Source organism: Bubalus kerabau, chromosome 10, assembly GCF_029407905.1.
Source record: "Bubalus kerabau isolate K-KA32 ecotype Philippines breed swamp buffalo chromosome 10, PCC_UOA_SB_1v2, whole genome shotgun sequence".
NCBI lineage: Eukaryota > Metazoa > Chordata > Mammalia > Artiodactyla > Bovidae > Bubalus > Bubalus kerabau.
This window is the reverse complement of record NC_073633.1, coordinates 106,609,486-106,633,963: the sequence shown is the minus strand read 5'-3', so window position 1 is coordinate 106,633,963 and position 24,478 is coordinate 106,609,486. Positions and strand designations below refer to the sequence as shown.

General features: G+C 44.3%; 1 protein-coding gene across 4 annotated transcripts in view; it reads left to right on the top strand.

Moving 5' to 3' along the window:
- Positions 1-24,478, top strand: part of EFCAB11 (EF-hand calcium binding domain 11) — a 171,481-nt gene that overhangs the window by 133,498 nt on the left and 13,505 nt on the right. Inside the window, exon 6 of one of the 4 annotated variants that reach the window (XM_055538873.1) lies at positions 4,403-4,549. The exons of the other annotated variants lie outside the window; for them this stretch is intronic. Coding sequence (XP_055394848.1) covers positions 4,403-4,549 — 147 coding nt within the window. The remainder of the gene's footprint in view (positions 1-4,402; positions 4,550-24,478) is intronic. 4 annotated transcript variants of the gene reach the window in all.

Genomic DNA, 24,478 nt, shown 5'->3' with positions numbered 1-24,478 from the left:
TGCCCTCCTCCAGGGGCTCTTCTGACCCAGGGACCGGGTCTCTCTGGCGTCTCCTGCATTGGCAGGATTCTTTACCAGCTGTGCCACAGTGTTTCTATACTCTGTGTTCACTCACAGTGCACCTGCTGCTGCTGCTGCTAAGTCGCTCCAGTCGTGTCTGACTCCGTCCGGCCCCCTATATAGACATTTAATACGGGGATTCATTTTTTCCCTCAAAATGAAAAAAGTTACAAGTGTAATAGTGATCCCAGGTATTAGTTGCCTACATGCATACTTCCAATGAACAAACAGCATACAATTTTCATGGTCCTTTTTCCTTTTGTTTATGTTGGTACTGCTTATTGCAATATAATTTCCTGTTGGTTGAACTAGGAATACAAAATTGCAGTTTTTATCTTGCGTGTCTTTTTATTTCACTTTTCTAGTGATTCATTTTTATTAAGTTTTACGAAGTATCAGTTTGCAACACACTGGAAAATTTTTGAAGTTGGTCCTTTCCCAAAGAGAATTTAAGCAGTACTGCCTTAGGGGACTTAATAGAAAAAATGAGACTTTTCATGAAAACATAACCTCTGAAAAGAATTAGTTCTCTTCCAAAGTCTCTCAAACTATCAGACATGTTCTCACTTACTTTACTTTAAACCAGAAAAGAGTGTTGGGCCTGAAGTAGCCTCAGTCAGTGGGAGATATTGCTGCTTACAGAGGTCACCTAATGAAATTGGTGAATAAAGGAGAAGGGAAATTTCACACGGATCCAGTCTCCTGCCTGGTGTTGTTCACTCATAATTGCAAATATTGGTATCATTGCAAACAAGCCTTTAAAGATCATTTTAAGAGCAATCCAGTAAGTGGCTATGTATCGTTGTTGGTAGTGGTCAGTCATGAAGTCATGTCCAACCCTTTGCGACCTCAGGGCCTACAGCACACCAGGCTCCTCTGTCCTCCACTGAGTCGCTGATGCAGTCCAGCCGTCTCATCCTCTGCCGCCCCTTCTCCTCCCGCCTTCAGTCTTTCCCAGCATCAGGGTCTTTTCCAGTGAGTCGTCTCTTCACACCAAGTGTTCGTAGTATTGGAGCTTCAGCTTCAGCATCAGTCCTTCCAATGAATATTCAGGGCTGATTTCCTTTAGGATGGACAGGTTGGATCTCCTTGCAGTCCAAGGGTCTCTCAAGAGTCTTCTCCAACACCACAGTTCAAAAGCATCAATTCTTCAGCGCTCAGCTTTCTTTATGGTCCAACTCTCACACCCATACATGACTACTGGGAAAATCACAGCTTTGACTATATAGACCTTTGTCAGCAAAGTTATGTCTCCGTTTTTAAATATGCTGTCTAGGTTTGTCATAGCTTTCTTTCCAAGGAGCGAGCATCTTTTAAAACAGTCGCTGTCTGCCGTGACTTTGGAGCCCAAGAAAAGAACATCTTTCACTGCTCCCACTGTTTTCCCGTCTGTCATGAAGGCATGCCATGTCATGGGCTCCCCTGTGACTCAGCTGGTAAAGAATCCACCTGCAATGCAGGAGACCTGGGTTCAGTCTCTGGGTCGGGAAGATCTGCTGGAGAAGGGATTGGCTACCCACTTCAGTATTCTTGGGTTTCCCTGCTGGCTCAGCTGATAAAGAATCTGCCTGCAATGCGGGAGACCTGGGTTCAGTCTCTGGGTTGGGAAGATCCCCTGGAGAAGGGAAAGGCAACCCACTCCAGTGTTCTGGCCTGTAGAATTCCGTGGACTGTGTGTAGTCCATGGAGTCTCAAAGAGTTGCTCATGACTGAGTGACTTCACTCACTTGTCATGAAGTAATGGGACCAGATACCATGATACTAGTTTTTTGAATGTTGAGTTTCAAGCCAGCTTTTTCACTCTCCTCTTTCACCCTCATCAAGAGGCTCTTTCTTTCTTTATTAGTGATCATAAATATACATCTCACTTATTAGTGGTCATAAATATATATATATATCTTAGAGTCAATGAAAAAGAAACCCAAAACATACATTTTATAATGCTATGCAAATAGATATTATAGCTTATGGTGAACCATATTGGATTCATGATCTCCGAAGATTTAGCTTCGGGACCAGGGACCAGGCTTGGTCAGAGCTTTTGTGTAGCAGAGTTTTATTAAAGTGAAAAAGGGACAGAGAGGACTTCTGACACAGACATCAGAAAGGGCAGAGAGTGCCCCCCTCACTAGTCTAGGCAAGGGAGTTTATACTTTTTTAATTGGTTATTACAATAAATCAAAAGAATGTCTCAAGGTTGTAAAGATCTTACTAGATCCACTCCCACAATTTACATTTTAAGATGACAGGATTAGAACTAACCATAGAAAGATTTTACCAGACCTATTCCCATAATATACATTCTAAGATTCCAGGATTAGTCAGAAGGTTTTCAAGGAGAAACTGTCCTCAAGCAGGATCAGTTCAGTTCATTTCCGTCGCTCAGTCGTGTCCGACTCTTTGCGACCCCATGAATCACAGCACACCAGGCCTCCCTGTCATCACCAACTCTCGGAGTTCACTGAGACTCACGTCCATCGAGTCAGTGATGCCATCCAGCCATCTCATCCTCTGTCGTCCCCTTCTCCTCCTGCCCTCAATCCCTCCCAGCATCAGATACATTGTTGTTATATAATCCTTAGTACAGAGTTTAAACTGAGTTTGTTGTGTAATTATCAGTCCCGGGCTTAAAGAAAAAAATGTTTTCTGTGACTAAGACTAAGTAACATAGAGGGGAAAAAAAAAAGACTTTTGTCCTTTCCTCCTCCTTGAAAATTCCAGACCCCTCTCTCCTCCTTGGGGACCCTGGACTTCTGATCAACCTGCTTCGGAATTGACTCAGACACTAAGTGGTTTCAGGTAAAAATCTCTAGTGTCGGTACCAAGCATGGCATTTACAAAGCCCTGTATTCCAGACAACTTTTCAGATGGGAAAATGACATGCCCTGGAAAATAGAGTTAATATCTCTAAAAGTGACTCTGGTGGTAATGAAACCATTTCCATGAAGGCACACGTCAAGAATGAATAAAACTGTTCGACAAAACAGGACCGTGGGGAACAGCAACATGGGTTGGCTGTGAAGCTCCTGTCTTTCAGCCGGAAACCCACCCTTCTCTACCCCGGGCGGCGAGTCCGGCCCGAGAACCGGGCCCTTCTCTACCCCTGTGGCGAGTCGCCCGAGAACCAGGAAGCTGCCTTTCTGCTTTAGCGGCCCCGCTGGGCGCCCCTCCTGGTGCGTGCAGGGCGCCTGACTCTCCCGCAGGCGCCAGGGAAGGGTGACTCCGAGACTTCCTCCTGCCTGCCTCGTCCCGGGTCCTGGGGTCCCTGGAGGATCGCGGGGTCCTGCCGAGGTCCAGCCCCGGCTGATCCAGGGTATTCGAAGGAGAGATGGCTCCCCAGCACCTGCCGCTGGTTCTCGTTCCCCGTTGTTTTTCACCGTGGACCCTCAGGGACCCAGCTGCAGCCCCCTCGAGGCCGGGCTCCAGGCTCCCGGGGCCCGCCACCAGCCTTTCGGTCCTCATAACCTCAGGCTCTCCCCTCTGTCTCTCCAGCCCTGACGATGGTAGAGGCTTCGTATGGTGATGGTTCCGACCCTCTTCTTTTTTAAAAAATAACTGCAGTGTTTCTGTGTTGCCATATTAGTCCTCCAACACCTATCTATTTATTATGTTAAATTCTCTCTATTAAAATGGCTGCTGCCTTTTCTGATGTCCTGACCGCATCGCAGCTGATAAGGTACTAGGTACCAGAAGTGGCCCTGCTGGTCTGGCCAGCGTTTGGCTGTGTCTGGCCCTGAATGCAGTGCCAGTGAGAAGTGGGGTGGTCGTCACCCGTGTCACGCGGTGGCTTCAGGATTACTCGGACCACCCCCTGAGGCTGATGGTGACGGAGAGCCTCCCCAAGGCTGCTGCGTGTGCCCATCATCGTAGTAACAGCAAGACCAAGAGTGTGGAGTGGGGTGGCTATTTCTACGTGGATGCGTATTTGTAGGGGAAAGAAGACAAGCTCGAGTCTTTGAGCACTCAGCTCATGTCGCAGGTGGCAAATCTCAAACGATGCCAGCCCCCTCCATGCGCAGCGTACCAGCCTACCGCGACTGGCCTCCTCTCCCCTGAAGTCTGCAAGCTTCCAGCCTCCCCTTCCGATGATCCATTTGCTACTTGCTGACCCACGTGCCCTAAAACCAGCTCTTCCGCTTAAAACCTCCAAATGACATCCTGTTGTACTTAAAAATCTAACATCTCCAGTCTCCTCTCAAACCACTGTGTTTTCTAATCTTCCTAGCTCGTCCTAGCTTTAGGGCTCCCACGTTTGCAGGGTTCTCTTGCAGAATTCACTTCCTGGCTCTCACATGTGACTGCTTCCCTTCAGCCCCTTCCCTTTGCTTGCACGTCATCACAGGTCCGTTTCCCTCATGGCACTCACGAATCTGCATGCACCTTGTCTGGTTCCTTGTTCATCTCCCCCTGCCAGTGGCATCGCGTTGGGCAGAGCCTCGTCTCTGACTGGCTGCCGTGTTCCCAGGACCCGCTGCAGTGCCCCCACACAGTAAGTGATCAACACATATTTGTTGATTGAATGATCCCGAGAAATAATTTTCCCTCAGTTAATTTAGAATTTCAGTTAAGCTTTTCAAGCATCAAGGAGACGTGACCAACGCCCACGTACCTATCCACCAAATCTAACAGATGTGGACGTTTTGCTGTGTTCGCTTTGAGTGTTTTCTGCTTTATTGTTCCCTTTTTTAGAAGAAATGTTAAGTGTAAAGGAAATGTGTCCATTTCATCTAAGTTCAAACTTGTTAGCACAAATTATACATGATATTGTCTTAATAATATTAACTAATAATAAGTAACATCTGTATCACCTTCAATCCAAATATAGGTAATTTGTGGGGTTTTTTTTTCCTCTCATCAGTCTGGCTAGAGGTTTATTAATTTTATTGATCTTCTTAAAGAACCATCTTCAGTGTCATTTATTTTCTGTATTAGTCTTCCATTTTCTAGTTAATTGATTTTTGCTGTTCAGTTTCTTATTTCCTTCTCCTCATTTTGGTTTCCTTGACCTTTTTATGACTTCTTCAGGTAGATGTCTCCATCACTGATTCTCGTCTTTTTCATCTTCAATGTCAGCATTTACATTTTTGCGTTTCCATAATAAGCACTGCTTTAACTGCATTCCAGGAATTTTGTGTTTTCATTATCATCCAGTTCAAAATAGCTTCTAATTCTCCTTGTATTTTATTCTGTGGACCATGGGTTATTAACCAATACGTTGCTTAATTTCCAAATAATTGGATATTTTCCAGATTTTTTTTTGGTTCCTGATTTTTAATTTAATTCATTTCAATTCCTTTAAATTTATTGTAACTTTCCTTGTGTCTCATCATCTGTCTTGGTGAATGCTCCATGAGAATGGAGTGAATGAGCATCTTTTAGACGTGAGAGTGGGGCTCGATGAATGGCGGTTGGGTCACATCGGTTGCTAGTGTTGCTTAGTCACCTTATTCTTACTGATGCTCTCTGTGGTCTGTCCTTTACTGCCAGGGGAGTATTAAATAGGCAGCTGTGATAATAGATTTGTCTCTTTCTTCTTTGAGTTCTCTCAGATTTTTGCTTCATGTGTTTTAAAGCTCTGTTATTAGGTTTTTATACATTTGGGATTATGTCTTCCTGATTAATTGATTAACTCTGTTATTATTATACCATATCTCTTTATCCCTGATAATATTCTTTGTTCTGAAGTGATATTGATATAGCCATTCCTCTTCTGTTATCTTTTTAAAATTCTTTTACTATCAATTTATCTATGTCTCTATGATTAAAGTGGATTTCCTAAGGATGGCATATAGTTGAGTCACTTTGTTATTCATTCTGACAATCTCTGCTTTTTAATCAGTGTTTATAATAATTACATTTAATGTAATTATCAATATGGTGGGGTTTAAGCCTGTCATCTTTGTATTTCCTGTTTCTCCTTTTTTTTTCTCTCTCTTCCTTTCTTACCTTTATTTCCAGGACTCTTCTTTCCTTTGTGTAGGTCTGGTTTTCCATGCCGTACTTTTCTGATAAGCCTAAAGGAGCCTGGTGGGCTACAGTCCACGGGGCCACAAAGAGTCAGACACGACTGCGACTTCACTTCAAAGAACCTCCTTAACATTTGTAGTCTAGCTGGAAATTTTCTCAGCTTCTGTTTTTCTGAAAATGTTTTGAAGGATACTTCAGCACTTTAAAGTTGTCCTTCTAACTGGTTTCCATTATTTCTGATGACAAGTCCATGGTAATTTTTATATATTTTTTTCTCTAACTGTGTCTTTTTCTCTAGCTGCTCTTATCCGTGGTTTTTGTTTGTCTTCAGCAATTTGATTACGATGTTTCTTTTAATAGTGTTCTTTATCCTGCTTAGAGTGTGTGGAGTTTGGATCCGGAGGATTCTGGTGTTCACCAAACTTGGACAATGTTTGGCCATCATTCCTTCAACTGTTTTTCTTCTTCCCTGACGTCCTGGTCCTCCAGTTACATATAAATTAGACACTGTGTGTTACTCCACAAGTCACTGATGTTCTTTCCATTTCACTTTCAACCTTTTTTTCTCAGATTCAATTTGGAAAATTTCTATTTCCATTTCTTTACCTTTACAAAGAATTTCTTCTGTAATTATATTTTCCATTCCTCTCTTCGGTATATTTATTTATTATTTTTTAAATCCTGGAGCACACTTATAATTAAAAGTTCTCATCTACCAGTTCTGTCATCTTTATTGTTTCTGGTTCTCTTGACTGAATTTTCTCCTGTTTATGGGTCATATTTTCTTCTCAGCATGTACAGTAATGTTTTTATTGGATTCTATATAGACTTTATGAGTCTTCTATTGCTATGTGACAGATTATCAGGACAGAGCAGCCTGTTTTTATCTCACAGTTCTGCAGGTTGTAAGTCTGATGTGTTCTGCTGAGTTCTCTGCCTAGAGTCAAGGTGTTGGTTGAGCTGAGCTCTTATCTAGAAATTCGTGGGAAGACTCTGCTTCCAGGCCTACGTGGGTTGTTGGTAGCACCCAGTTCCTTGTGGCTGTGGGTCAGAGACCCTTGTTTTCTGTCTGGCTGTCAGCCAGTCTACGCTTTGCTCTTGAAGATGCCTGCGTTCCTTCTCACGCAGGCCTGTCTTCAAAGCAGCAGTGGTGTGTCACATGCTTCTTAACTCTTTGAGCCTCTCTGATCTCCTCTTTTGCTTCCAGCTGGAGAAAACTTTCTGCTTTTACGGGCTCATGCGATTAGATTGGGGCCACCTGGATTATATAGCAGTCACGGGAATGATCTCGCATAACATTACAGAGTCTGGGAACTAGAGGATGGAATATTGAAGGCCACTCCCTGAAATTCTGCCTACCACAGCTACAAGTGTTCTCATGTTGAGAGTCAAGGTTTTTGATGCCTTCTTTTGAGTATTGAGATTTATTTCTGGCAGGTGTTAAATTTACTTGCAAATCGGCTTGATTTTTCAAGGCATATTTATAAGCTTTGTACAGTTGACTCTTGAACAATGGGAAGATTGGCGCACTGACCCTCTTGTAGTCAAAAACCCACCTACTGCTATCTGCATGAAAAAAACAGAAATTGAAAGATGACTCACCCAAGGTCAGGAAGCTGAAACAGTTTGGATAGAATCAGGACTCAGACCCTAGTTCTTTTGAATCCATGTACCGTGATCTCATGGAGAAGGAAATGGCAACCCACTCCAGTATTCTTGCCTGGAAAATCTCATGGACGGAGGAACCTGGTAGTCTACAGTCCATTTTTTACATTCTCATCCCTGCATATCTCAGGGTATCCCAAGCATATCCTGGAGCTCTTTGTCTGCAGGGCTCCTTCCCCGAGGGACTCCACCCCCCAAATTCCAGACTTTCAGCCACTCCCGACCCAGGGTGAGGGAGCGGTCCAACCGGGCTGGGGGTTTGCAGATATGCCCTTGGAAGAAAAGCTATGACAAACCTAGACAGCATATTAAAAAGCAGAGACATTGCTTTGCTGACAAAGGTCCATCTAGTCAAAGCTATGGTTTTTCCAATGGTCAGGTACAGATCTGAGAGTTGGACCATTAAGAAGGCTGAGCACCCAAGAGTTGATGCTTTTCAACTGGGGTGTTGGAGAAGACTCCTGAGAGTCCCTTCGACTGCAAGGAGCTCAAACCAGTCCATCCTAAAGGAGATCAGTCCTGAATATTCATTGGAAGGACTGATGGTGAAGCTGAAACTCCTATACTTTGGCCACCTGATGCAAAGAACTGACCCCTTGGAAAAGTCCCTGATGCTGGGCAAGATTGAAGGCGGGAGGAAAAGGGGATGACAGACGATGAGATGGTTGGGTGGCATCATCGACATAATGGATATGAGTTTGAGCAAGCTCCAGGAGACAGTGAAGGACAAGGAAGCCGGGCATGCTGCAGTTCATGGGATGACAAAGAGTCTGACGTGACCTAGCGACTGACTGAACAACAACAAAATCCAAAGAGAATTTTAAATAATTATTGAAATGATTAAAAGCCTATCTTTTATCTGCCCTCATGTCCCTACAACTCTGACAAATCAGATGATAAAATACAGGTGGGGTGGGGAATGGGACTTTTGCTGGCCTACATTCTAAACAATTGCTGAGGTTACCTTTTGACTTTTAATATTATGTATGTAAACTTTAAATTGTACATTATTATAGCTTCCTTTTATTAAACAGCTACATGCACTTATTTTGAAAGCACATAGTAGTACTTACTAGCTGCTGTTGTTATTTACTCAGTCGTGTCCAACTCTTTGCAACCCCATGGACTGCAGCACGCCAGGCCTCCCTGTCCATCACCAAGTCCCAGAGCTTACTCAAACTCATGTCCATTGAGTTGGTGATGCCATCCAACTGTCTCATCCTCTGTCGTCCCCTTCTCCTCCTGCCTTCAGTCTTTCCCAGCATCAGGGTCTTTTCCAATGAGTCAGCTCTTTGTATCAGGTGGCCAAAGTATTGAAGCCTCAGCTTCAGCTTCAGTCCTTCCAATGAATATTCAGTATTAATTTCCTTTAGGATTGGCTGGTTTGGTCTCCTTGCAGTCCAAAGGACCCTAAACAGTTGAGATTCTAGCAGTAGCCACTCAGAATCATTTGAACTGGCTTTGAATATGTGGAGTTTGCCACAAAGCCCTTTTGGCCAACCCAATAGTTTTTGTTTCCATCCCGTGCAGTATAAGAAACTCTCCTGTTTAAACAGTAGGTTTGTATATGTGCAATCTAGAAAATGGCACAGGTGATCTTATTTGCAAAGCAGAAGTGGAGACATAGCTGCAGAGGACAATTGTATGGACACCAAGGAGGAGTTGGAATGGACATATATACCCTACTGATGCTGGGTGTAAAAAAGGTAACTAATGAGAGCTTAGTGTGCAGTGCAGGGACTGTACCTGATGCTCTGCGGTGACCTAAATGGGAAGGAAACCCAGAGAGAGGGCACATGTACACACAGAGCTGATTCACCTTGCTGTGCAGTAGAAACTGACGCAGCATCGTAAAGTACTTCAATAAAAATTAATCATAAAAGTGACTAGGGATGGTATAAACAACAGTAGCACCGTGGTTGTGAAAGTAAATAATGTGAGTTAAGTCTTTGCTTGTATGTGACCACTTAAGAGTTTTAATTTGTGTTCAAAATGTAAAGTGGTGAAACCAAGTAGATGATGAGAGGCGTCCTGTTTATGTTTGTTAAGTAGAAATTTTAGTTTACACCTGAAATATTTTACCAAAATTTGATTAAAATTTGATAAAATGATGTTTATTCTCCTCTTTGCATTATTAATGGTTTGTTTTAAAACCAGAGACTAAATCAAGAACATAATGGTTATTGCTGATTATTACATGATTATTACTGAAACTAATTCCATCACGCAGAGGGGAGAGGCGTTTAAGAAGTGACATGCCCCGGTGCTGAACACGTCAGGTGCTCTGTGGGAAAGCCTGTGGACGGAGCGGCCTGGTGGGCTGCACTCCATGGGGTTGCGAAGCATCAGACACGGCCGAGCGACTTACCTCTCGTGCCCTGAACTCTGATCTCTGTCTCCTCAGCTCAGGGCGACTGCTTTCCCCTGCTTGAGCTTCCTTCCCCTGCATCCCAGTTTGGAGGGCACCCCTAGGCAGAAAGTCAGAACAGTGATCGGGCTCGATTCTTTTGCTTTTCCTCTCCAGAATCATAGGCCCTGCTCTTCGCTGTCCAATCTCTGAAAACCACTTTTAAAAATGTATCTTTCACTGTTTATGGCGGAAGGGCTACTCTGGTGCCCTCTGAGTTCTGTGTGTATTTCTGTTTCCTGGGTTGGCCTGTGAGTTCCATACACGTAGGAGCCGTTATGGCATTAGAGTTCTCCAGAGACACAGAAACAATAGGATACGTATATATTTGGAGAGAGATTTATTTTAAGGAATCGGCTCACATAATTGTGAGCTGGCAAGTCTGCAGTCCACAGGGAAGTCTGGAGGCTCAGCCAAGGTTTCTTTTCTTTTTCTAATTTATATATGTTTCTGTTTTGGCCATACCATATGGCATGTGGGATCTTAGCTCCCTGACCGGGGATAGAACCTGTCTGTGCCCCTGCTCCTGCAGTGGAATGTGGGGTCTTAACCACTGGACTGCCAGGAAGTCCCTCAGATAAGGGTACTATACCGCATCGTGGAGGCGGAATCACTTCTTCTTTGGGAAACTTCACTCTTTTCTCATAAGAGCTTCAAAGGGTTGGATGAGTCCCACCTACCTGGAGTGTAACCTGCCAACTCAAAGTCTCCTTAGAGGCTAATCATACCTAAAAATTAACCCTCCCAGCAACACCTAGACTGGTGTCTGACCAAACAGATAGGCACCATAGTCTAGCCAAGGTGGTACAAAACATTAGCCATCACACAAATAATAATATTCGTTTTTATACTCCCAGAACCTAGGGTGGTGCCTAGGAATTAAGGACTAAGAAAGACTCCGGGAATAAGAAAATAATGTGAGAAATAAGGGTGGAAGCAGAGGTTGCAGTAGCTCGTGAGAGACTGCTATTAAGTAGCTAGCCATATTACATGGGCAGCGTGGGAGTCTTCTAATAGTTTTAATGAGGGGAACGGGTGATGTAGTCTGTCTTGAAGGCAGCAGGGAGACTGAGGTGTAGTGTGCAGAATCGTGATGGAGCTGGAGCTAGAATGGCAAGGCCGTGAAGAAAGCAGTGTCCTGGGGATGGAGAGATCACAGCAGTAGGGGGACAGGTGGAAATGGAGCAGAGGGCCTGGAGAGAGAGAAAAGAGGCAAAGAATTACTACCTTGTTGGAGAGCCAACACTGAAATTTCATGTAGTTTCTTTGTCTCCTTACTGCTGAACTTCCTGAATACTTTTTTATTTTTTAGAAAGAAAATTAAGACCTTTTATTTATTTATTTTGGCATGCAGGGTCTTCGTTGCCGTGTGCGGGCCTTCTCAGTTGCGGGGAGTGGGGGGTTCTCTCTGGCTGTGGAGCGTGGCCTCTGGGGCATGTGGACCTCAGTAGTTGCCGCGCCCCGTGGCGGGTGGGATCTTACTTCCCGGACCAGGGACTGAGCCCATGTTCCCTGCATCGCAAGGCAGGTTCTTAACCACTGGGCCACCAGACAAGTCCCTGAACTTACTGACCACTTTAGAGAGAGCTTTAGAAAGATGTTAACAAAACTCTGAAAACCAAATATCCTATTCTTTGTTAAGCAAGAAAAATTTATTTCAACAACTCTATATCTATACATATAATTTCTTACTCTGCGATGAGAATTGTTAGGTTTCTCCATGGCCTCTTTTAGTCTTCAGCCACATCTAATCACAGGGTTTTGAATAATTGTAGTTACGTTGTATATATCATTTTGTATTATTCTACTATGAGAGAATACTAATTTATAGCTACATGGCACCACATACATTATTTAACAACAGAAAGGCTTTATGGTAAATTAATGAACTGTAGTTTACTGAACTATTTTCTTTTTGTGGGACACTTGGATTTCCTACTGGGTTTTTGCCATTATAAAAAATGATGGTATAAGTGATTTTATACCTAAAGCATTTTTCAACACCTATATTGCAATATAATTGACATGTAATAAACTGCACATAATTAAAGCATACAGTTTAGTAGTTTTTGAGATGTATATCAAATGAAATATCACTACAGCCAAGATAATTAAGATAGTTATCACTATCAAATGTTTCCTGGAATGCCTTGGCAATCCCAGCCTCCTACTCCTTCTCACCTTCCTGCTGCTGCTTTACAGGAAATCACTGAAGTGTTCTCTGACACTGCAGATTCGTTCCCATTGTTAGAATATTATATAAATGGAATCACTCAATATGTACTCTTTTTTTGACCTGGCTTCTTTGACTCAGCCTAATTACTTTGAGATTTATCCATGTTATCAGCAGTTCATCCCCTTTTAATCCTGAGGAGTATTTCATTTTATTGATGTGCGAGAGTTGGCTTTATCCATTCACATGTTGATGGCCAGTTGGGTTTTTCGGTTTTGGAGGTTGCAGACAAAGCTGCTATGCCATTCAGGTACAAGTCTTTGCATATGTGCTTTTTCCCTTGGGTCAGGACCTAGGAGTAGAATGGCTAGATTATATGGTAGGTGTGTGTTTAATGTTTTAAGAAAGTGCCAGACTTTGCAAAGCATTTTCATTCCCGCCAGCGGTGAATGAGAATTCCAGTTGCTCTGTGTCTTCATTGGTAGGTGGTCTTTGGAAACTGAGCCCACGGTGGTCATCTCACTGTGGTTTCCAGTCATGCTTTCCTAGTGACCACTGATGCTGAAAATCTTTTCACGAGTTTATTTTACATCTGTGTGTCTTCTCTTCTCACATTTATCTATGTGGCTACACCGGGTCCTTGTTGCGGCAGGAGGGATCTTTAGATGTGGCATCTGGGTTCCAGTTCCCTGACCAGGGCTCCGGCGGGCCCCCTGCAATGGGAACATGGAGTCTCAACCGCTGGACTCCCAGGGAGGTCCCTGTATCTTTAGTTCAAGCCTTTTGCCCATCTTTTATTACGTTGGTTGCCTTCTTATTACTGAGTTCTGAGACTTCTTTATGTGTTGCTGTATCAGGTTAGTTACCAAGTAGATACTCAATGAAAGTATATTAAGAAAATGTATATTTTGCCCTTGTTATAAGGGAAATCTGTCTTCAAAACAAAAATATTAATTACTGTCATTGAAAAGGAAGGCTATTGTTATCCTGGAATATGTTTTACATGGTAAATATTCTTGAATTATTTTATTTCAGCAAGTTTTAGTAGCTTCCTTTGCGTTTGTCGGGTTATATAAGCATGACTTCCGTAATCAGTGATATTCCTTTCCTATTAATTTCTCCTACCTGCCTTTACAGCATGGCAAGACCCTCTAATAGTTTATTAAATAATGTGTATGATGAAGAGTACCTTTGTTTTGATTGCTTTTAGGAAACATGCCACTAATATCTATATATCCACTAAGAACAATATTATTAAGGCTTTTGCTTAGTTTTCACAAATCCAAAGTCAAGCGTGTACATTATATTTTATAAAATTGTTCTTGAAGTCTTCTAATATACTGAGTGTCAGCAAAGTATATGAGGGGTAAGTTAATATTATGAGAATAACGTATTTCGTTTTTGGTTACTTTCCATTTTGCTTTGCAGATTTTTCATCCTTGGCTCTGAGCTCTGAGGAGGCTTTCGTGCTCACTCGTCTTGTAGCTCAGGCTCCTCTACTGCTCACGTTCTCCGCTGGCCTCGACGCTGTCTCTGATCTGCTCATTTGACTCTCCCCTTGGTCCTCACCACTTTTTACTCTTCCAGTTAGATGCTCTGTCAAATCAATCAAAACTCTAATTTCCAGGACGCTCCAGGAGCAGTCACTCGCCTCTAATCATTCACTTCCTCACCAGTGCTCAAAACTCAAGTTTATACCTATCTATGTAGCATTAATTAAAAAACATTTTATGATGGAATTCTCTAATTTTGATGCCAGTGTTTCTCTTACTCAAATTTTGCTAAGGGCTCTTTTCTTAAGGACAACCTGGCATTTGTGAGAGAAAAACGTAATTAAGAACTTCAATGGAAAATTTTCAACTGCGCCCTAACTACATAATTCTGAAGCACTAATATTTTGAAATGTTTTTGTGCTTTCTTTTCCCAGCCCCAAATTATTGGAATGTTCTCTGGAGTTCTGGGGAGGACACTCAGTGTGATGTCATGGTCTAGGGCATTCCAGGCCCAGGTCTTGCTCAGCCAGTAATTCTGTATGACTGTGAACAGCTTGGCTGATTGCGCAACAAAGGATCCTCATCCCAGAGTTTATCCCATGTCCACACATAAAGTGAGAGTCATCAAGGAGTTGGAAACAGGACTCCCAGAGCCTGGTTCCTGGTACTACATGCAGGGCGTAGGGAGCTTTGAGCTGCTGGTGTTCTTTCTATGTAATATACAACCTCTCTTCCCTGGTGGCTCAGCAGTAAAGAAACGCCTGCCAACGCAGGAGACATGGATTCTATCCCTGGGTCAGGACGATCCGCTGGAGAAGGAAATGGCAACCTGCTCCAGTATTCTTGCTGGGAAATCCTGTAGACAGAGGAGCCTGGTGGGCTCCAGTCCATGGGGTCGCAAAAGAGTCCTACAGGACTTAGCCACTAAACAAGGAAAGTAGGAGCCACGTGGATTTCTGACAAAGGTGTTCCTGGTCGCAGAAAGCCCAGAATTATCATTAGCTGTGCGCAGGACTGTGCTCTGTATCAAGGGACTCGGGTTTCTGATCTGCTTTTGTTGCCAGCTGGATGTGTAAGTTTAGGAAAGCTGACTGGCGCTTCTGAGCCTCACTTTCCTCCTCCGTGAAATGGAGTGAGCTGAGCGATTTCTACAGTCTCTGAAAGGAAAAGCATGCCTCCGTGCTCTTACTCTGGGCGGAGGGTGGAACCGGGATGCACCCCGGGCAGGTCAGGCCTGGTCTCCCCGGGGCCCGGAGCACGCGGCGCGGACAGGGGCAGGTCTGAGTCGTCAGCGCAGCCCGGCTCGCCGGCGGGCGGGCGGGGCGCAGAGCCGGACGGGGAAGAACAGAGGCCCGGAGCGCTCCCATCTCAGCGCGCCTCTTCTGTGCGTCGCCCCAGAGGCGAGAAGGCCAAGCGCGCAGTTCAGGCTCGCTTCCTCCCTGTGCCTGCGGTTTAAGTCAAACTAAGAAAAGATTGTGTTTTGTTTTCCTTCCCAGCATGGGAGCTGATTTCAGGAAAACTTCGTCCGGGGATGTATTTCTTGTAAAGAGTGTCAAGTGCGCTGGTCAGCCAGCCCATGCAGTCACAGAAGGAAAACCCGGAGGGACGCATGCTGGCCGCAGACTGCGGGCCGCGTTCGTTCGAGCACGCGGGTCCCTCCATCAGTGCTGTCCCGAACATCGTTGCTTTCCTCCCTTTCTTGTGCACTCCCATCACCTAAGCCCTCCAAGTGCTCATCAGTGTTTTTCCTTTGTTGGCCATCACTCACAGGATGATTTTATCAACCACAGATTTCCCCTTAGCTAATGGACAGGGAGGCCTGGCGTGCTGCGATTCATGGGGTCGCAAAGAGTCGGACACGACTGAGCGACTGAACTGAACTGAACTGAATGATTGCGAGCAGTGGGAAGCTGGCAAAGTAGAGAAGAGGTGTTTGTGTGTGCGCTGAGGGCTCTCGCGTGTGTGTGTCTGTGTCTGTGTGTGCACATTGACGGCTTGGGCATTTGCGTGCGTGTGTGTGGGCGCGCGCTCAGGGCTCACACGTGTGTGTGTGCGTGCGCGTGTGTGTGCTGATGGCTCAGGCATTTGCATGTGTGTGTGTGTGTGTGTGTGTGTGTGTGCTCTCGCATGTGTGTGTCTCTGTGCGCTGACGGCTTGGGCATTTGCGTGTGTGTGTGTGCTGAGGGCTCGCGTGTGTGTGTGTGTGTGTGCTGACGGCTCAGGCATTTGCGTGTGTGTGTGTGTGTGTGTGCACTGACGGCTTGGGCATTTGCGTGTGTGCGTGCTGAGGGCTCACACGTGTGTGTGTGTGTGCGTGCGTGTGTGTGCTGATGGCTCAGGCATTTGCATGTGTGTGTGTGTGTGTGTGTGTGCTGACTGCACGGGCATTTGCGTGTGTGTGTGTGCACGCTGAGGGCTCTCGTGCGCATGTGTGTGTGTGTGTGTGTGTGTGCTGATGGCTCAGGCATTTGCGTGTGTGTGTGTGCGTGTGTGCTGAGGGCTCTCGTGTGTGTGTGTGTGTGTCTGTGTGTGTGTGCCTGTGTGTGTGTGCACTGAGGGCTTGGGCATGTGTGTGTGTGTGTGTGTGCTGACGGCTCAGGCATTTGCATGTGTGTGTGTGTGTGCTGAGGGCTGTCGTGTGTGTGTGTGTGTCTGTGTGTGTGTGCCTGTGTGTGTGTGCACTGAGGGCTTGGGCATGCATGTGTGTGTGTGTGTGTGGTTGGGGAAAGTGGTCTTGTGCATGTGTATGGTGGGGGAAGAGATCTGATTACAAAAGTAACAAATACTCCTTGTACACTTATTTCCGAAATGGAAAAAGGTGAGAAAAAGAGAATAGAAACCAACCACATTCCTAGCAAATCAGGAACAACTGTTGTTAATATTTTAGTATGTGGTCTTTTTTGTTGCTCTCCACATTTTTGTTAAAATAAATGAATTTTAGGCCCCATGCTTTTCAACCATTTTGCCGTTTTCAGTTTCTAAACAGCCCTGCCTGCCTGGGAAGTCACTTCAGTCCTGTCCGACTCTTTGTGGCCCCGTGGACTGTAGCCCGACAGGCTTCCCGCCCGTGGGGTTTTCCAGGCGAGAATATGGAGTGGGTTGTCATGCCCGTCTTCTGGCCCAGGGGGCAGACCACGTCTCTTTGTCTCCTGCTGGCAGGTGGGTGCTTTACCGCTAGTGCCACCTGGGAAGCCCCACAAATAGCCCTGCAATCAACACATTTGTTCACACTGTGGTTTCCTTCAGAGAGTTTGGGGAAGACCATACTGAAGAGTATGAACTTGGTTTTTTTCAGTTTTAGGACTCCTGGCTCTTCTTACTAAATTGCCTCATTGAAAACGACACTGCCTCTTTCAGCATCCGCCCTCTGTGCTCTCACTGATGACTGAATGCTATTTATTTTTCAAATCTTTGATAAGCTAATAGGTGAAAACAGTATCTCATTTTTGTGTTTCCCTGATTGCTAGTAATATTGAACGTTTTCACATGTTGATTAGCTCTTTCTATTCCCCCTTTTTTTCCCAGTGTTTTTATACTGAGAAAGCTTTCTGCACCTAGAGACCAGGTTAATACCCACTTCCATTTTCTTGGTTGGTTTGAATTTTCAGATTGTTTAGTGCTTTGGGATTTAGTTGTGTATTTAGCATGGGGTCATGATCTGAACATTTGTGCTTCTAATTTGCTTGCCAGTTTCCCCTTTATCATTGGTTATAATAGATATTTTCTGTTCATATAAAATGCCTCGATTATCACATTCTGTGTTGAGTTCTTTTACATACCAGGGGATCTTTCCAGGCTGTGATCCTCTCTCTTCCCACATTCTAACACCAGGAACACACTCCCCCGACCCCAGTTCTTCTGATATGTTCTGAAACCTGGTATTTCTTGTTTTCACATTGTTCTTGGCTCTTCCTGCCTATTTATTTTCCAGATGAATGGTAGAATCATTTTTGTGGAGTTCCAAAAACCTCCCTTTGGGGTTTTGATAAAATTGCATTCAGTCTATAAATTAATTGGGAAGAATTTGGCATCTTTACAGTGTTCGTCTTCCCATCCAGAAATACACATATGGACATTTAAAAATATCCTTTTGTATGTCTCAGTGGAATTTTGTCGCTTTCTTTATATAAATTCAACACATTTTTTATTAAAGTATTTTAAGATAATTTTATATAAGGGCTACCTTTTTAATGGAATATTTTCCCCCTTTAGTTTAGATCCAGTGTTTTTAATATCACTTTTCCCCCAGTGATTGCCAAGTACTGACAAGAATCTAAGGGAAAAATATATTTGTTTCTTTTCAAGCTTATACACTCAGAGATTTAGAAGTAGAAGTGACTCTAAATGTAACATAAAACTGGAATCCTGAAAAGTCAGATTTATTTAAAAATCACATAACTGATGGGACTTCCTTGGCAGTCCAGTGATTGAGACCCCATGCTCCCAATGCAGGGGACATAGGTTCTATCCCTGGTTGAGGAACTAAGATCCCATATTCTGTGGGTGTGGCCAAAAAAAAGTACCATGTCACTTATTAGAGAAGGGCTTCCCTGGTGGCTCAGTGGTAAAGAATCTGCCTGCCAAGGCAGGAGATGCAAGTCTGATCCCTGGATCGGGAATCTCCCCTGGAGAAGGAAGCGGCAACCTCTCCAGTATTCTTGCCTGGGAGATCCCATGGACAGAGAAGACTGGCGGGCTACAGTCCACGGGGTCACAAAGAGTCAGACAGGACCTAGCAACTAAACAACAACAACGTATTAGAAAAGTAGCTAACAGATGAATACTCGCAAATGTCCATACTCTTTTCGCGGAGGACATCCAGAACTTAACTGTCCAAAGCCAAACTCACGCTCTCCTCCCTCGTATTAGTCTCCTACAACTACGGTAACCAATCACCCCAGCCATAGTGACTTAGCACACATTTGTCAGCGTTCTGTTCTGGAGGCCAGAAATCCAAAATGGGCCTCGCTGGGCCAAAATCAAGATGTCAGCAGGACCACACTGCACCCAGAGGCTCTAGGGGAAGAGTCATTTCCAGCTTCTGCAGGCCACCTGCATTCCTTGGCTCATGGTACCTTCCTCCATGTCCAAAGCCAGCAGCTTAGCACCTTCCAGTCTCTCTCTGACTCTTTACTGAGCCTCCTCCTTCCCTCTTCCATCTTTAAGGACCTTGAGATTACATGGGGCCCACCTGGATAGTCTAGGAATAACCTCCCATTGTAAGGTCAATGACCTTAATTCTATCTCTCAATACAACCCTTTCCCAGCTTTCCCATGGAACATAACTGCACGTTTCAGGGATTCAGACACGGACATCTTTGGAGGGCCATTAGTCTGCCCACCTCAGCAAGGATGCACTTTTAAAATGTTGATTTAAGCACATTAGCCCTCTCCCCGAAGCAGTTCAGCAACTTCCTATAGCCCTTTGGATTACAGCCAGAGTCCTTAAGTGGCCCACCAGGCCCTCAGCGATCTCAGTCACCCTGCAGGGTCACTGGGCTCCATGCTCATCCTGTGTACTCTGGCCGCACGGCTTCTTCCAATTCCTTCAATGTACTTGCTGTCTCTTGCCTCGAGGCCCTTGCATATGCTGTCCTCTCTGCTGGACAGCTCTTCCCTGCCCTGTACCTCCCTGTTAACTCTTAACTCCGACCTCAACCCCATCCACTTCCTCAGGTACCACTTCCCTGACGTCCGGGCCCGGCTCCTCTATCCTGCCCTCTCATGGCGCCTTCTCTCTCTCTCCCGAGGTGCTCAGCTTCCCTGGTGGCCCAGATGGTAAGGAATCTGCCTGCAATGCAGGAGACCTGGGTTCGATCCCTGGGTTGGGAAGATCCCCTGGAGGAGGGCATGGCAACCCACACCAGTATTCTTGCCTGGAAAATCCCCATGAACAGGGGAGCCTGGCGGGCTGCAGTCCACGGAGGTCGCAGAGTCAGACACGACTGAGCGACTAAGCACAGCACACAGAGCACAAGACACTTAGCACACCGGTGATTCTACTTTCCTATTTAATTATTTAATTCCCTGCCTGTCTGGACTAAAAGCTGCAAGGGACTCTGTTTCTTTTTGGCTCACCCCTACGTCTTCAGCACCTAATGCTCCTGGTTCATAGTGGCTTTTAGGGTGTATCTGATGAATAAATAAGTGAACTCAAGGATCTACTTTTTAATATAATTTTAAAGTTTTATTTTATTATGTATCTATTTTTGGCTGTGCTGGGTCTTGCTTGCTTTGTGTGAGCTTTCCCTAGGCGCAGCAAGCAGGAACTACTCTCCAGTTCCGGAGCACGGGCTCCAGGGCACGCAGGCTTCAGGAGTTGTATCACATGGGCCTGGTTGCTTGGTGGCATGTGGAATCTTCCCAAACCAGAGACTGAACCCATGTCCCCTACACTGGCAGGCAGATTCTTATCCACTGCACCACCAGGCAAGTCCTCAAGAATCTACTTCTAAGAGAAGGTTTTTAATGGATGTGTTCATTGGCACAGATATAAAAGCAGAAAGACCAGGGCATTTCCAAAGTCCAGCAGACATGCACATTACTATAGATCCATTTGGTAATGCCACATGTACTCAGTTGCTCAGTGGTGTACTACTTCTCGCGCCTCCATGGACGGTACCTGCCAGACCCCTCTGTCCACAGAGTGTTCAGGCAAGAAAACTGGAGTGGGTTGCCTTTGCTACTCCAGAGGATGAAATCATATACAGCCATTAAAGTGGAAATAATCAAGACTATAATGATGGGGGGTACATGTTTCTAGTACATGTAAATTAGCAGGACACAGAATTTCTTACCCTAATCAGAAAGCAGAGTGCCACAGAGATCACAGCAATTGCTTTAAGACTGTTAGAGAGAGAGTGATATTGCTTTTCTCCCATTTCCAAACTTTCCTATTCACATGTTCAATACAGCATGTGCTCCTTGGATGCCAGTGTGTGCCGAGCACTGTGTCAAGCCTAAGAGCCACACAGTGAATCAAATGTAATAAAAATGTGATAAAATGTAAAGACTGCACGTTTACAGTCAAGTGAGGAGGAAAACGAATCATAATATAATGCAGAGGGCCTAACATTCATGGACTATCACGGTATTTGAAAAACATGGATTCTTTTACCACAGGAAACCATAGCACCATAGGCCAAGAAAATACTTTTAGATTAGGTTCATCATCATTATGGCATTAAAATTTTTAATTTGAGGGGGAAATTGTAGGAGTAGACCCATTTCATTTAGGCTTTGAAGATTTCCTTAATTGTCTTTCTAGTCCTTGAAAGTGAAAGTCACTCAGTCGTATCCAACACTTTGTGACCCCATGGACTATGGGGTGAAGTCCATGGAATTCTCCAGGCCAGAATACTGGAGTGGGTGGCCTTTCCCTTCTCCAGGGGATCTTCCCAACCCAGGGATTGAACCCAGGTCTCCTGCATTGCAGGTGGATTCTTTACTAACTGAGATATTCTTTACTAAGCCCCTTTTTCTAGTCCTTAATCACCACTTTCTAAGACATAGACTGTATACCCAGAAGGAAAACACCTGGGATCGTGATGAATTTTTCCTGGTCCCTTGGTTCAGCTACATAAAAAAGTTGTGTGTAGGTGGGCACGGGGACACTGCTGATGCCTGCCTAATGCAGACTTGTTCCCAAAAGTCAGTGCGTCCTCAGCCCCCAATTCTAGGAAACTGGAAAAACAGTTTCCCCAACATAACTTCTCTTGGTTTCATCTTCTCGTACTCAGGCACTCAGTGACTCTGCCTCTGTGCTGGAGCATAATGTAAATACTTAATTTGTTTAATAAATATCCTGAAATAGCCCCGTGGAGTTGTTACTAGAAGGGCACGAACCTTTTAACTTACTCCACCAGCACCGATCAGCACTTAATGTCTTAAATGATCGTCGGGATCTTTTTTAGTGGCTGGAATACTCCATAATCAATGATGTGGCCCTGCCTGGAGGCAGGAGAGACTGGATAATGGGAGGAAAATGTCACACTGGATGGGGCCAGTAATTTGAATCCCTGAAATCCGTATTGCTGGGGCCGTTTATGGGCGAGTCCAGTTTCTTCCCAAGGCTAGAAGAGCCCCAGCGCAACCACAACACACACACACACACACACACACACACACACACTCCTAATGTGATTTACACATTACTGAAACCCCACCATGAGCCAGCTTGTGTTTTCAGCCTAAAACCTTTGAAGACTCTCCCTGGCCCTCCCACCCACTCTGGAAGGCAAATGTCACGCCGGCTTCCGGCACTGTGGTCATCCCCTGGAGAGTGGATTGTCAGTCCTGGGCAGGTGGGGACAGGTCTAGCAGGACAAGAGGGTCGTGCACTTTGTGGGGCCTCATTAAGGCTGGGGGAAGAGGGGCATCCCTTCTTCTTCCCCCATCCTCATACTAACCTTGGGAGCTAGTCTTTCAGGGAAAGAAGTCCTGTCTGCTAGCACGTTTCAGTGCTCAAGTGCTCTCGCTGCGCTTGGACGTGGGGGCCCCTTGATCTTAGCCTAGCATTTGGTTGATTTGGCCATGTTCATTCTCTTTGCGTTTCCCAATTTCCTAAACATTTGCCATGTGCCCTCTGAACCTTCATCTCTTTTGGCTGAAATTCTCCTAGGAAAAGCCCTCGTGTTCCTTCCATTTGGTGTGCCTTTGCTGTTACAGGTGGCCTTTGAAGAACAGGCTTCTTCTGATAACCTGAGGGAATTGTTTCATTATGAAATGTTTCATTTTTTTAATGTTGCTTATTATTGTCCACAGACCCAGAGTTTTTACATGCTGAGAGTATGTTGTAAACAAAGCCATCAATAATTTATTATAATTATGCAGAAGTAAGGCCAGGTTTTCCACTGGCTCAGTGACGCGCATCACTGAAAAGTGGCCTGAGAGGTGAAATCTTATTTTTCCCAAATGGATTATTTAAAACTGGAGTGTGAACAGTTAAAAATCTTAATTTTTATAAATTCCTGTACTCTTCATTTAGTGAGAAAAATAACACTACGCCCTGACTTGATAGAATTTTCAAACAATGTTCCTATAACCAAGTTATTAATATATAGAATTAATCCCTTGGATTACTGGTGCGTCTCTGCTAACACAGGATGAGAGTATCTTTCAGAATTTGGCCATGCCACAGTCCCTGGGGTGACTGTCAGGTCCTGTTCACTCCTTTGAAATGCGAGGGCTTTTAATTAGAAGGAACAATGGATATTCTTTCTTTCTATATTATTATATTATTATCATTCTGTTGCCAGAACTCCCAGTGGCATCTAATTGCAAGGGAGGCTGGAAAATGTGGCTTAGCTATGTTCTCAGGAAGAAAAGGAAACAAGTTTTGTTGAACACATAGCAGACTCTGCCATGGAAACAGACTCCAGCCATCCCAAAGTGGATAAACAGAGGGTCAATGATCCCAGCTCCTTTTCCTACCAACTTGTTTTATCCCCACCAACTTGAAATGCCTCTTTTGATCACTGCTGAATTCCCACGTATGTGTGTGTATATATGTGTATCTGGATGCCATTCTCATTCATTAATTCCTGGGCCATAAGCACACTGAGGCTTTATATTTTGTTTTGATATCATTATTATTTTTTGGAAAAAATATTCTCCTGGCATATTTCTTTATCCAGATAAACTTTAGATTCAATTTATCTGTCTTCCTTAAAAAAGGAAAGCACAAATAAGTAAACAAAAAATTCCACAGTCCCCCTAACATGTATTATGAAAGATATATTCTACTCAAAAACATCATACTACTGGGGAAAATAAGCATCACCTGACAATTGGTGTTTTCTGACTCCGAGGAAGTATGCTTTTGAAAAAGCAAGCTTCCCTATCCGACAGGGGCTAACAGCATTATCAGCAGGGCATTTATAAATGGCTCGATGTTTAGAGTTCATATTTCATCTTCAACTCTATTTGTTGCATTAGCAAAATGAAGCTCATTAAGCTTTATTCTTTTAGCCCATCTCTCCAAGCATCTGAACCCACTAATACTCAGCTTTCTTTTCTGGAAGTATGTAATCTTTCCTACATCACACTTGAAAGTTCAGCTCATTCCTAAACCTCCAATCAAGGCTATGAACTTGTTGTTTTCAGAGAGGCCACATCTGTGCACAGAGCCATTACGCCATCTGTTAAAGTGGTCAGAGTTCATTTTATTGCCTCCTTTGTGGAAGGACTTGTACTGTAAAAGCATGTGTTATTGAAAACATAATTTTCCTCATCATTATGCTTTCTTTCTAGCCAGATCATAACCTGCTAGAAGTCTATGGAGCATAGTGTGAAAAGCTCTTCAGAAGAGCTGTTCTTAAGAGATTAAATGATTGCCATCTCTGGCCCACTTCTTTTATCTCATAATCAAGTTCACAATGATACTAGATATCTCAGCTGAAGTGATTATATATTTGAAATAGAAATGGCTTTCTCTCCATTCATATTTCACACTGTTGAAGGCAGGATCTTTTTTTCCTATTTATATTTATACATGTTTATGGATCTTTACACCTGTGCGCAGGGTTGAAGACTCAAAAGTACTTTTTAAAAGCTAAAATGGCTGGTTGGGGGTTGGCTTGCCATTTTAGACTTTTGGTACAAACACACTAGTAGTAGATCGAGACCCAGCGTGGGTTTATCGCACTGTAGAGCTGTATCAGCTCAGCTCATAGCCCAGCCACTCGCTTGGCCAGCGAGCAGCTTGGAATTCAC